The 12,378-nt window shown below is 39.4% G+C and overlaps 1 protein-coding gene across 1 annotated transcript in view; it reads left to right on the top strand.

Annotated features, from left to right (window-relative positions):
- Window positions 1-149: 149 nt before the first annotated feature.
- Window positions 150-12,378, top strand: part of DERA (deoxyribose-phosphate aldolase (putative)) — a gene marked incomplete at its 5' end in the record, with an annotated part of 37,841 nt that continues 25,612 nt past the window's right edge. Inside the window, 2 exons of the mRNA XM_009704588.1 lie at window positions 150-284; window positions 8,240-8,368. Of these exons, the coding sequence (XP_009702890.1) occupies window positions 150-284; window positions 8,240-8,368 (264 nt within the window). The remainder of the gene's footprint in view (window positions 285-8,239; window positions 8,369-12,378) is intronic.

Below are 12,378 nucleotides of genomic sequence, written 5' to 3'. Positions count from 1 at the left end.
CAACCATAATGATTCTATGATTCTTAAATCATGGTAGGGATAAAAAAAGAATAACTTTCAAACACTTTGGTGCATCAGAGGAATATGCAATTTTATGGTCAATTTATATAACATTTTCTTCCCTCTACCTGCATCCCCCTTCTTGCTAGTGGCTGCTGGATTTCCATCTGGACAAACTCCTCTAGAAACCAAAGTGGCCGAAATAAAGCTAGCTGTGGAATATGGTGCCAGAGAGATTGACATTGTCATTAGCAGGAGCCTGGTGCTAGCTGGCCAGTGGGAAGGTAAGTACCCACCCTTTGGCAAGGAATTAAACCTCTGTATATGCACATGCAAGCTCTGTCTGTCTCTTCCCCAAGTCTCCACATAAGTCCTTGAAGAATTTGGTCCCTCCCCTAAGAGTAACTGATAATCTGGGGCACTGAACTAAGTAAAAGCTATTTAACTAATTTATGACGAATGACTGCATTTTTTGAAAAGAATGCTGTTACAAGTCCTGTTAGGCTTGGCATGCAGAATGATTTTGTGTTTTGAAAATTCAGGTCTATTCCTTCTATGCCTTTAGAGGATTTTTTGTACAGGATTAAAAAAATAGTAAGTAAAATGGAAGTGAATGCCTAATTATTTGAACAGTTTTGTTAAAACCCCCAAGGGATTGCTAATGTAGATGACACCTTGTTAAATACACGTTTCAGTTCTTGACAAAAATATGTATTTTAGTTGTTTTCTTTTTTGTGAAAGTTGAGGGTACAAGTTGACGGTTCATATTATTCTTCATGTTCTTGTATCTGTAGACTACTACTAATTAGTAAGAACAATAATGCTGAAGATGGTTTTTACTCTAATTGCCTCCTTAATGTACTGTGAATGGTTTGCCTTACGTGCTGACAATACTCCTATAACTAATCTCCATGTGAAGGTAAACACGTCATTGTCTTGGAATGAATTTTCCATTTAGTTGTATAATGCAGCGCTGTAGTAGTCTGTTTGCATGGAAGACTTCATAAAGGATCCCCGGTACCTCAGTTTGGTTAAGGAAATACGATCATCTTGATAATAGATCATATTTTCTGATTTTGGTCTTCCTTCAATTAGCAGTTAGAATTGAACCAAAAACCCCACATGTTTCTGCATCTGTGTCTTGAGGACTAATATCCTGGTTTCTACTTTCTGTAACATCTTGACTTCTTTTGTAGTATTTACCATCTCCATCCTTTTGGTCTTAAATATATGCAGCTTTGCAAGTGTTTGACTTCTTGATGATGGGCATTGGTGCAGACATTCATTTCTTTCAGAGTGGCTATTTTAAGTTCAGGTATGGCCTCAGAAATTGCTGGAATATGGAGACTGGGTGATTGTGTGGTTTTAAATAAGACAGAAAGATGAATCAAGTTCTGTACCAGCTGGCAGCAAGACTATATGCACACCTTCCTACGCTGTGTCTTTGTTAGGTCTGCAAAGCAAGTACTCCTTTCCAGGAGCTGCGCTTCGCTGGGAACACATACTGGTCTTGGACACAAAGTGAGTCGAGTCAGTGATTTGTCACTAAGACTAAAAAAAGACCACTGAACTGGGCTTGAGTAGCAACTTGCAATTGTGTCTGAAAAAGTCTGTCTTGTAGCAATTTCTGACATAACTGTGGTTACCATGCTTCAGACTTAATGGTACAAACCTCTGTTAAGTGCAAGTTGCATAGAGCGGAGACTAGAAAGTTAGTGCATGTAGGCAATTGCAAATGCAGGCTCAAGGTTGTATTGCCCAGGATTACGTGAAGGAGAATTTAGAGGAGGAATACAGGGCTAGATTCAGAAAGTTTGTATCAGTGACTGAAATGAACCAGACATACATTGTTAGGTTTTTCTCTATGGGAAATGAACTGGGTTTTGTGATCAGAAATTACAGGGCAGGAATACATAGGCATAGCAATGATGGATGTAGTATAAAGGTGTCAGTTTACTAAATAAGTAAATTAGGGATGTCTTTTCGTTTGGTATGCATATTCTTTTATCCAGAGCTGAAGTCATGACAAGGTTGAAAGCCATCCTTTTTTTTTGGCAATGGTTAGTTGACATTTTTTTAAACTGAGGGCAGAACTGAAGTTATTTCCAAATGTTTTCTGAAAGTTTATTCATGAACGTGAATCTGTGCATGGCACATATTTATATGGTCTTGAAAAAAGCTACTTCAGGAACAGAATTTACTTGCCATCCAGATAATGATGTTACAGGGTGAAGAATTATAATATTTAACTTGTCCATCCAAAAAAATTACTTCCATAGGTGATCTGAGTATTTTGGTGAAAATCTAGTGTTCTGACTTCCTGTTTAGTTTTCAATTGATGTATGTTACCTGTGTGAACATGGAGGTTTCCACCTCTATCTAATGATTAGATATGATATGCAACAATGTATATGTTTAAGGAAGCTAGAAGAAGGGATGAAGAAGTCTTTTTTTAGAATGGATCCCTATACTACATAAAATTGAAAAGTCTAGTGCAGTAACTATGCCTGTGCTCAAGGTGCTTCATCAACTAGAGCTGCCTTGCAGTTATGACAGAACCTCTGCTTATAACACTAATATATTTTTATCATTATTTTCTCATGCTGCCTGTCTTCCCAGCTTCGGGAGTTATTGACAAAAATATGCATGTGGTAGAGTGCTTTATCTTACCGTTCATATATTTTTAGCTTTTCTTCTAGCCTGTGCAGTAATTGGGGTCACCATGATAGAATAGTGTTGCTTTGTGATTTGTTTCAAAAGCTTGTTTGGTTATTAAGTATTTTAGTGTATGTCCAATTATGTCAAGTTATTTTAAAGCAGTTCTTAACTATTGTTGGAGCTCTATTTTCTAGATCTTTATGAAGTAATTGTTAAGATCTTTTTAATAGTCCTGAACATGAAAGCAGCTTTATTGGACAGCTAATTTACGTTGGAAAATAACATTAAATGAGATTTAAGTTTATGAACTTATATACCTTTTACAACCTGTTAGCTTTTAAAGCAATACTACTTTACAGTCATTTACTCAACCATTGTCTTATATCATTTAACATCAAGTATGAATTAAGCTTAAAAATCACAATTTAGGTACTGTCTTTAGGCACAGAATGTGGAGCTTGTATGTAAAGAGGGATGAAGTTGACCAACAGGTTCTTCAAAGAAACTGGATTGATTTTTTTTTTTTCCCCCTCCTATTATCAATGAATATGTTGGAGTTGCTGTACCTTCTGAAGCTGTCTGGGATGCTATAATGTTACTTATAGTTCCACAGGTTTTAGCAAAGGCCTGGATACTACACTGTCAGGGGCTTCAGAGGTATTGTTAACCGATCATTTGCTCTATGTCAGTTGAATTTTCCTACAAGAAAATGGAAAAAAACAAGTATACTCTTAAGAAGTTTGAATGTGTCTGCATCCATGAAATACAATTAAGTATAACCTCATTATGAAAGCTGCCTTTCAATTCTGTTAATAATTACTCAACTGTGAGTTTAGAGACTTTGTTCAGGAATTGGGGCCCCCTTTTGTGCTACATACTTTATAAACAGTGCAGAGAAAATACACTCCCCGCTACAGAGACTTGGAAAAGACTCCACATATTATTCAGAAATACTATAGTTGGATTTACCATTTTCTAGATATGCAAGCTGACTTGGGATCTCGAAGTCTAGTTGCACAATTTCTGTTTTATATTGGTGGCAGCAGCTCAGACTCCTGAAGCCAAGCTCTATTTTCAGTTTCACGTGAATCACTGGAGCCTGGAGTTGCACATATGTGGCTGAGAGCAGAACTGAAAGAGTCGTGTTGTGCTGATAGCCTTGTGCTTGTCATTTTGTTAACAAACCTGCCATTAACGTGCAAGACAGAAGGGACTCCAGCTCATTTTCCATTTCTCATCATGATTACCTTGATCTTTTGGTCTAACAGAAATCGAAACATCTTCCCTCCTCGTCTCAGTTTCTACCCTTAACATCAGTCAATGTGACTGACTAGATGAAAACAGCAAATAAGCTGAATTTAAAAAAAAAAAAAAAAAGAAAAAGTGTTTTTATCACCACATTTTTGGAGAAGAACTGTTTCATAAAAATTTAAGTTATATTTTTTTTCCCCTTAATATTTTCATTTTCTGTGTGGGAGATATGTATTATTCCCTTTATTTTGTGATTTTTAGGACAAATGTATTAGGACAAAGCAGAAGACCATCTAGACAATCTATGGCAGATTCCAGTAGTAATTGTCAGGGATGTTTGCTTGAGAAATGTGTAGGGGGAGGAACATTTTCTTTGGTACATTTAATAGCTGCTGAAAGTCAATATAATGTACTAAATAGTTAGAATTTTAGGAAAACTGCAAAAAAGACACCTTCCAATACTTATCTTTTATAACAGTGAAATTAAAATCACAGCTATGCAAGGGTGGGGTTTTTTTTTCCTATAAAATCTGAATTTTTCTGTCTTCTGTAAATGCACCCCATAAAAGCAGATCTAAAGTTCATGAAAGCAGTAAGGTATCTTAAGTAAGTGGGTGCAAAGTAGAAGAGTTCTTATGTCACATCCATTTTAACAGCTAAGTCAGTGGAGCTACTACAGACTATATCAGTGAGCATCTGGCTCCAAATATTTTCTATATAGGTTGCCTTGCTTTGGGGTTTTTTTTGGTGGTTTTTTTTTTTTATTTTATTTTTTCCCCCCTGACTTAAGACTTAGACTCCTTTTAGAATGGATAGTGTTCGTGTTGAGTTCGATGCTGGCCATTTGCTTTAAGAGCTCTTGATTTTCTTTTCGCTGTTTTTAGCAATCAGAAGGAGAGTCACTTGCAACCTCTTCATGGTGGTCTTAACTCACAGTTGAAATATGCCTACAGGGTTTTCTGTGATAGAGATTTTTTCCCCCAAATTTTTGTGCCACTACTGCTAACCAGAGAAGCTCTATCTGCTGTGTCAGTTACTGGCGTTCTGCACAGGTCACAGAGAGTCCCAGAACTGCAGTGTCCAGCTCCTCTCCTGCGACTGTTTGGCTTGATGGAACTGAGTAGTTAAGTGATGGACTTTTTGGCAGCACAGACTGTCCCAGAAGAAGCCCAGGACCCCTTGAAACACTGAGTGCATTTTCAAGTGTGATTAACTCCACCCATACTTTAGACATTTGCCCGGAAGTTTCAGGATAATCAAGTTATTTGTGCCTTGATTTAAATCTGACTGAGTACTGAAACTTCTTTTTTATTTTTGAAAGGAGTAGTTCTTGCACTTGTTCTATATCAAAGCAATTGCTGCTTGCACTGGGACTGGGGTGCTCTGGTTAATTTTCTCTGTCCCAGAGGTAGTTGCATTTCTATTTGTGCTTTTACTGTAAGGTTGAGAATGTCCTATGAATGCCAGCTATTGTCTGCAATAATTGGTCTCTGAATAAAGAGCAGTATTTATTACCTACACACCTGCCCCATTAAAGTATGCCCACTTTTCCACCACCTCAGCTAACCTGATAGACAAGGATGATTGAAGATCCTCAGTTGTGCCTGTCTGTGGGTTGATGCATGCTGTCAGATAGTGAGACTGTTCAAATGATCTTGGCACTAATTGCATATAAAAGTACCTTTCAACAATAGAGAGGATGCTGTAGCTGTCATACTAACTCCAGTGAACAACAGCTATAAGGATATAGTTTCTTTTCATAGAATCCAACCTAAATGTGCATTTTGTTGATTTTATTTTGACATTTTTGGTGGCATATCTTGAAGATAGATAAAACTCAAGTCTTTTCTTCTTGTTACCAAATCTAGAAGAACATGAAAGCTGCTTTCTCTGACTTTCCAAAAGCTTCAGGAAGGAGTCACTCCACAAAAAGAGACTGCATTTGCATCTAACACCAGCAGTGTTATCAAATGCACAAGAAAATAGCACAGGTTCTTTGTATTGTAGGTTTCTGGAGTATCATCAATTGATCAATAAAACATGTTAGACTGCATGGTAGTACTGATTAATTCACAGTTTTGGTACACAGTAAGAAACAAGGTGAAGCCTGGTGTCTATGAAGGGACTTGCTAAGTGCATTAGCCAGTTGTCTCCTAATGTGTGTAGTATGTCTCAGAGGACCACCCCAGCGATCCCAGCCCTGGCCACCTGGCGTGCCGATGGCATCAATAGGATGTGGCAGCATCGTGGGTGGAAGGGACATCCAGCCATACAGCAGCTGGCAAACCCTACTGTATGTTTCCAGGTCTTACTTGAGGACTGAGGGGAAGAGAAAGCTAGTATTGCTGAAAATATTTAGTCTTCATAGCGATATCCTGGACTTTTTTAGCAAGAAAGATTTGTTAAAAGCTGTATTTTAACCTTCCATAAAAGAACTTTTCGATTATGTGTTTAAGGTGGAGTATGATTTGTGAAAAGGACTGTCTTGCAAAGGATCCTTTTTGCTTATTTTGTGTCTTTTTTTTTTTTTTTTTTTAAATTCAAATTCCAGAAATGGTGGCTGTATGCTGTAAGAGCTGCTTTTCTCTCCACACTGGAGGAGTCTTAAACATCCCCAATTGGCCAGCTTCTAACAGCTATGTTTTGGTAATTTCTACCTCTTTTAGTCTCCCTATGTTTAAAATTTTGTGAGAGCACTGCTGAATTTTACCAAAAAGGGTGGGAGGGTTTCCCTGTGCTCCTTGTGTTGCCTTACCTGACCAGGTCCACAAGTTCTAGCCTTTCTACAGTCGGTTATGTCCAAATTTATCCCAGTCCTTACTGAATCTGCTAAAATATAGAACTGTTAGAAAGTTAAGCATGCCTCTGGCCATGACACTTCGTAAATCCAAAAGGAGGAATTTCTGAGGGGGTGGTCTGCTCTGGACAATGTCTGTGAGCAGCCAAATGCTGGCCTGTCCTCCCTACCCCTGCTTTTCTCTGGCTGCAGCTGGTGGCCAGCTGGTTGAGTGGCAGCTCACTGAGAAGCGGTGAGCAGGTGGGATGTGTGCTAGTTTGTCTCAGGGACATGCAGACAGCTTGGAGATGACAGCAAAGGAGAGCTGTAGGTCAGAAGACAGGCTTGTAGCAAGAGGCCCTCCAAAGGCGGTGTAGCTCTCTATGGGGAGGGAGGGGCAACTCCAGGGCAGGGTTTACTTTTTGTTTTCCAAATGGTATGAAGATACAGAGGTAATGGTCTGCTTTATCTCTGATCTAAAAGGCTTTGTATAAGTCAGTCCTGCTGCTTGTGGCAGTGCGAGTGGCAGTGTTTGTGTGTGTAAGAGTGGGTCATGACAAACGTCCTTCCTGAACTCCAGACGGGTTCCTCAGCGAGCGTGGGCATCAGAAGCGAGGGTCCAGCTCTGCCCTCAGGGCTGTAGCTCCACAGCATGCTAGACAGATGCTGTCCTGCTGCCTCTCCTGCCACGGTGCTTCCATCACCTTTGCTGGAGCCATTTGAGGTCACAGCACAGGATGGTCCAAGTCCTCGATAACCTTGTGGGCAATGCAACTAGTTGAGGTGCTTTGTAAACACAGATCCATGCAGATTTGCTGGTTCTTGAAGTGTGAGCCTGGTCCTCAGTCTTTCCTCACCAGGGATGTTAGCAGGCTGCATTGATTTTTTTCAGGAAATTCTTATTTTCAAGAAGCTTAAAGTGGGATTCAAATGCCTAAACACAGACGTCGAGGTCCATAATCAGACTTCCTGAGATGGTCCCATGGTCCTAGGAGGAATGGTAGGAAACCGAAGTAAGATGTGGAGCCTCCAGGAGTGGCAGCTGGAAGCCAAGGGGGACATGTCATGGCATCTCAGGTGGCAGTAGTGTTTGTAATTAGACAACTTTGTCACACCTTTGGTGTCTTTTAGGCTGCACCCTTTGGTAAATGTGGCTGAAGGGGACAGAGGGAGTGATGACATGATGTGGACAGGAAAACATCACTGTCCCTGAGTACTGATTCAACGTACTACCATATTTATTGCGGAAGAAGCTGTTTAAAAATCAATCTTATCATAGCGTTTTTTACTGCTGATGTATTCATGAGTGTTTGGCATACTGTGCACATTCTTAGTTTTGAGAGAACCAACATTAATAGCTATTAAGTTAAGTCTGAAACTGTATGGCATTGTTAATTACCTCCAGTCATGTAATTTATTGAACTTACAAAACTTAAGTTCTTGAGTGCTATGACTAATTATAAGATTGGAAATTAATCCAGAAGTGGAAATTACAGCCATACTTGAAAATGTCTCTCAGGCAACTTTGATCATTTCACATGCTTTTATCCACAGGTCTCTACAAGGAGATCCGTCAGTGCCGTGAGGCCTGTGGCGAAGCTCATATGAAAACAATCTTGGCAACAGGTGAACTGGGGTCCCTTGCTAATGTCTACAAAGCCAGTATGATAGCTATGATGGCAGGTAAATATATGTTTGGGTTTTTTTTAAGCTAAGAATGTCTTTGCTATATTATTTATGAACCTTAAAAAATTCTAGTCATGAAAGTTTAGTTTTGCCGATAGTAGAAAAAACTATTATGAGCAATTACTGAAGTTGCAGGTGTAGTAATGAAGTGTCACTTGTTTTGTATAACCTACAAAAACTGCATGAAATGTTAAATAACACTTAAAACTGCTAAATGACAAAATTTGTAGGAACAAGTAATATTTGTTGTCAAACGTCTTATCCTTGGTACATTGAATAAAGACATACACATTTGGGCAGCTACACATACTATCTACACAATTGTGGTGAGCTATAGATGTAGTGTAGGTAGATGGCTCATAAGCTTGTTTCAAATGCAGGGGGAACTTCCCTTTGAAGATTCATGCTGACAGCTCTCATTTCTGGTTTGTGATCTTCTTCTAACCACCTCTATGATAGAGTGCAGTTTGGGAAACCAACTGTACTGGAAATGCAGTGAGAGGAAGAACACCGTGCGCTCCAGCAGGCACCGGGATGGACTAGGTTATAACTGGTTTTAACTGGCACACTCAAAAGCAGTGGCAGTCACTACTGGCAATTAATTGGTGCTTCAGAAGGTGTTCAGTCTTCCCTGTCTTTGAAAACTTGGTTACATCTGACCTGATGTTTTGGAGTCTGTCTGTCTTTTATTCTGAATCTTTCAGCTAAGAAACACATTCCCATGAGGAGGATAGAGTTTTTAGGGGCTACATATAGTTTGTAGGTATTACTTTTTTGCATAGCTATAGGCATTACAGACTGAATGTAGTGAAGCACCCATCTGAGCCCAGATTAACAGCAGTATATTGTCTCTGCAGCTTTGGGTCTGCACTGATACGATTTTCCTTAGTTTAACCAGGATTTTAGGGCTGTGTTTTAATGCCATCTTTAAGGTGCAAAATGGGGAATTGGCTGATAAGGCTATGTTCTTTGAACACTTCCGTCTTCCATCGTGCTTGAAAGAGGGCTCTTCAGTTATATTGACAGAGAGAAGTGTAAAGATATACCAAGAACCACTTGGGTTAGTCTGTCTTCTAAACTTTCTAAACTTTCCCTTTTTTTTTTTTTTTTTTTTTTTCCCTACTGTGTACTCTTCAGACCTGGAATTTCTTCTTATTTTAGAGCAAGAAAAAATCATCCAAGTGTCTTGTCAGTATTTAAATAAGTATTCAACTTACTGCTGACCTTATTGTCTCCTTACACAACACTATCCTTATCTACTTCAAATGGAATGGGAAGCATTTCAGGCTTTTTACATGCTCATCTACAGTGTCAGTTAATATCATTAGATACAGAGCATCAGTATTATGCCAGTAAATACTGCTTTTAATTAGAAGAGGTGTAAGAAATACATGTTTCCTGTCATTTAAACTGATGTACTAATCGTTATGATCACTTTTTGTAACATGGAGTAGTGAAAAATTTAGGTTGTAAAGCATGTTAACATTTTCAGATTTTTTGCTGGTGTAGTTTTTTTGAAATACAGCAGATGGCTCTATTGTTAATGATTTTTCTTGCATAGTTATTCATTTTGTAAGATACTTATCCATCTGAATACATGCAGTAATTTCCTTATTTTAGTCTCTTGCTTTTTGTTTGCGGGTAGGTGTAAAAATAAGAATTTATTGGTGCCCTATGTACGTATATTAAGGGCCAGATTTTCAGTCTGTGACTTGTCAGAACTGCTGAGAACCTCAAATTGGAGTTGAATTTTGTTTGATTTGTATATTTGTAGCATTTGAGAAAGTCATTTGGCACAGTAGTTTTAAACTCTAGCTTTAGTATCCATGTTTTTTTCAACTGGTGCCATGATTTAAAAGAAAGAAAAAAAGCAGATGATCCTGTGGATATGGCAGGCCCTGTCAACTTTTATCTGAAGATAAAAAAGCAACAACTCTGATAAACTTGACTCTAATAGTTTAGTTTTATGTTTTTTTTTAGTTACTCAGTGTAGTGGATTTAACTGTAAAACTGGCTTTAAGAAGTTTTTGTTGCCTCTGGCCAATTGCTCCTGTCCTTTACACCAAAATTTGCTGCTCCTTTGGCTGTGCTGTTAGAAGCACTTGTCATGCTGCATTGTAGGCTGAGTTTTCAAAGTAATACAGTTGAAAATTACTCCAGAAAAGGGTTAACTAGTTTGCTATGTGGTTTTTTTCCGTTGGTTGGCAATTTTTTTTTTAAATGGTCATAGCCTCAGTAATCTGGTTTAAAGCCTTGCTTTGTACACAATTGTATCAGTGTTACTGAGGACATGGTGTGCAGTCCTTAAACTGTTTTCACTTCACTATGCATAATGTAAGGCTACCACGTAGGGAGCACAAAATCCTAGACTTACAGATGTTTATGTTGTCCTTGCTGAGCGCACACACATTCACCTAGGTCCTGAAGCACAAAGCCACTAGATGTGTTGCAATGTGTATATAAAATATATGTATTTCCCATGTATCTCATTTGTGAGACTTAGAAGGGTGAGAAAGTAACACAATGCTGATTTATCAGTAGCTCTGTGGTTAAAAGGCTTGCCTGGGACTTGGTCTCTCTGACTGAGATTCTTCTCCCATACAGAAGTCAATTTTACAGTGTGTTTGCTGTTAAAGATCTCAGTCCCTCCTGATAAAGTTACTGTGCTTTGCACAAAGCAACTAACTGAACAGGGAATACAGCCCAGATGTTTCCTCTCCGAAATAACTTTCCAAAATTTGTATACATTCTTCCTTGTGCTGGCCTCAGGAATTATTGGTGTGTGCTAGGAACCACAGCATGTTACATTTGGTCTGAATCAGCTAGCAGGTGGAGGTTAAGCCACTGGACGTGAGGCCAGCTGCGCAGATCTCTGACTTGAAAAGAGATGGGAAAAGGTCAAAGAATGTGCACCTCTGCGTTGGCTGGGATTTTAAAAGAACACTAAGAGCCGTGCTCAGGCTGGGTGGTGTGGCCATGCACTTTTGTATTGAAAGCAGAATGCACAGGCCGCTTCTGTAGGCAAACAGCTGTACTCTGAATCACAGCCCTTGCAGGGCTTGGTGGAAGCCATGCACTGCACACCAGTGAGTGAGGCTGAGCCCAGTGAGATGTGCAGATCCCAGCAGTGCCCTAGAGGTGGAGGCCAGTTGTAGAAACTGTGCTTTGCACATCATGGCTGTGTACAAGATGTTAATGCTTGCACCTGCAAGAACTTGGGAAAAAGTGTTGCTTCACAGTGAGATATGAGAATAATTTGCCTCTGTATGAAGCAGTGGCTCTTGGCTCCTCACGTGTCTGAAATTGTATCTCCAAAGTACCATGACTACTTTTTCTTCCTTCTCTTGCACAGTACATAAGGAGAAAGATATCAGAATGGGACCAGACACCCGGTTTTCTTAAATTCTTTTAACCGTACATTTACAGACTTGACTGGCATGCAAGAAATTCTTCTGGAATATTTAAGAATTTATTTCTGAGTGAAAGAGGCTGATAGCCCTCTAAGGACAGTGACTCATCTGGGAAGAATAACTCTTGCAATGCTAAGGAGGACATAATGGCATGAAGGTTTGCACATCAGTGGCTCTGCGTCACTGCCAAAGGAAGACGTTGTTTTCAGCAAGCTGACTGAGAGAAAATCTCAGCATTGAATCAGGGAATTCTTGATCATTGATTTATAATGTCCACTGCCATTTTCTTGAGCTTTTCGAAGTCTTGATGTGATTTGAGTAAGTGAGCTTCTCAAGGGAAACTGACTGCATCTTTGACTCTACCAGACAGCTTCCTGGCAATGAGTAGAGCAAACTAATTAGTGGTTTTCACTTTCTGATGTATACTTGTGTGAGTTGCGTCCATTTCTACAGGAGACAGTCAAATCCGTGTCTTTGTAGCCTCTTGGAATAAACAGTCCTAAGGAACACTGTTGTGGTTTAACCCCAGCTGGCAACTAAGCACCACGCAGCCGCTTGCTCACTCTCCCCCAGTGGGATGGGGAGAGAATCGGAAGA

The sequence above is a fragment of the Cariama cristata genome, unplaced genomic scaffold (assembly GCF_000690535.1).
Source record: "Cariama cristata isolate BGI_N322 unplaced genomic scaffold, ASM69053v1 scaffold28757, whole genome shotgun sequence".
Lineage (NCBI taxonomy): Eukaryota > Metazoa > Chordata > Aves > Cariamiformes > Cariamidae > Cariama > Cariama cristata.
This window is presented reverse-complemented; position numbering and strand designations above follow the sequence as displayed.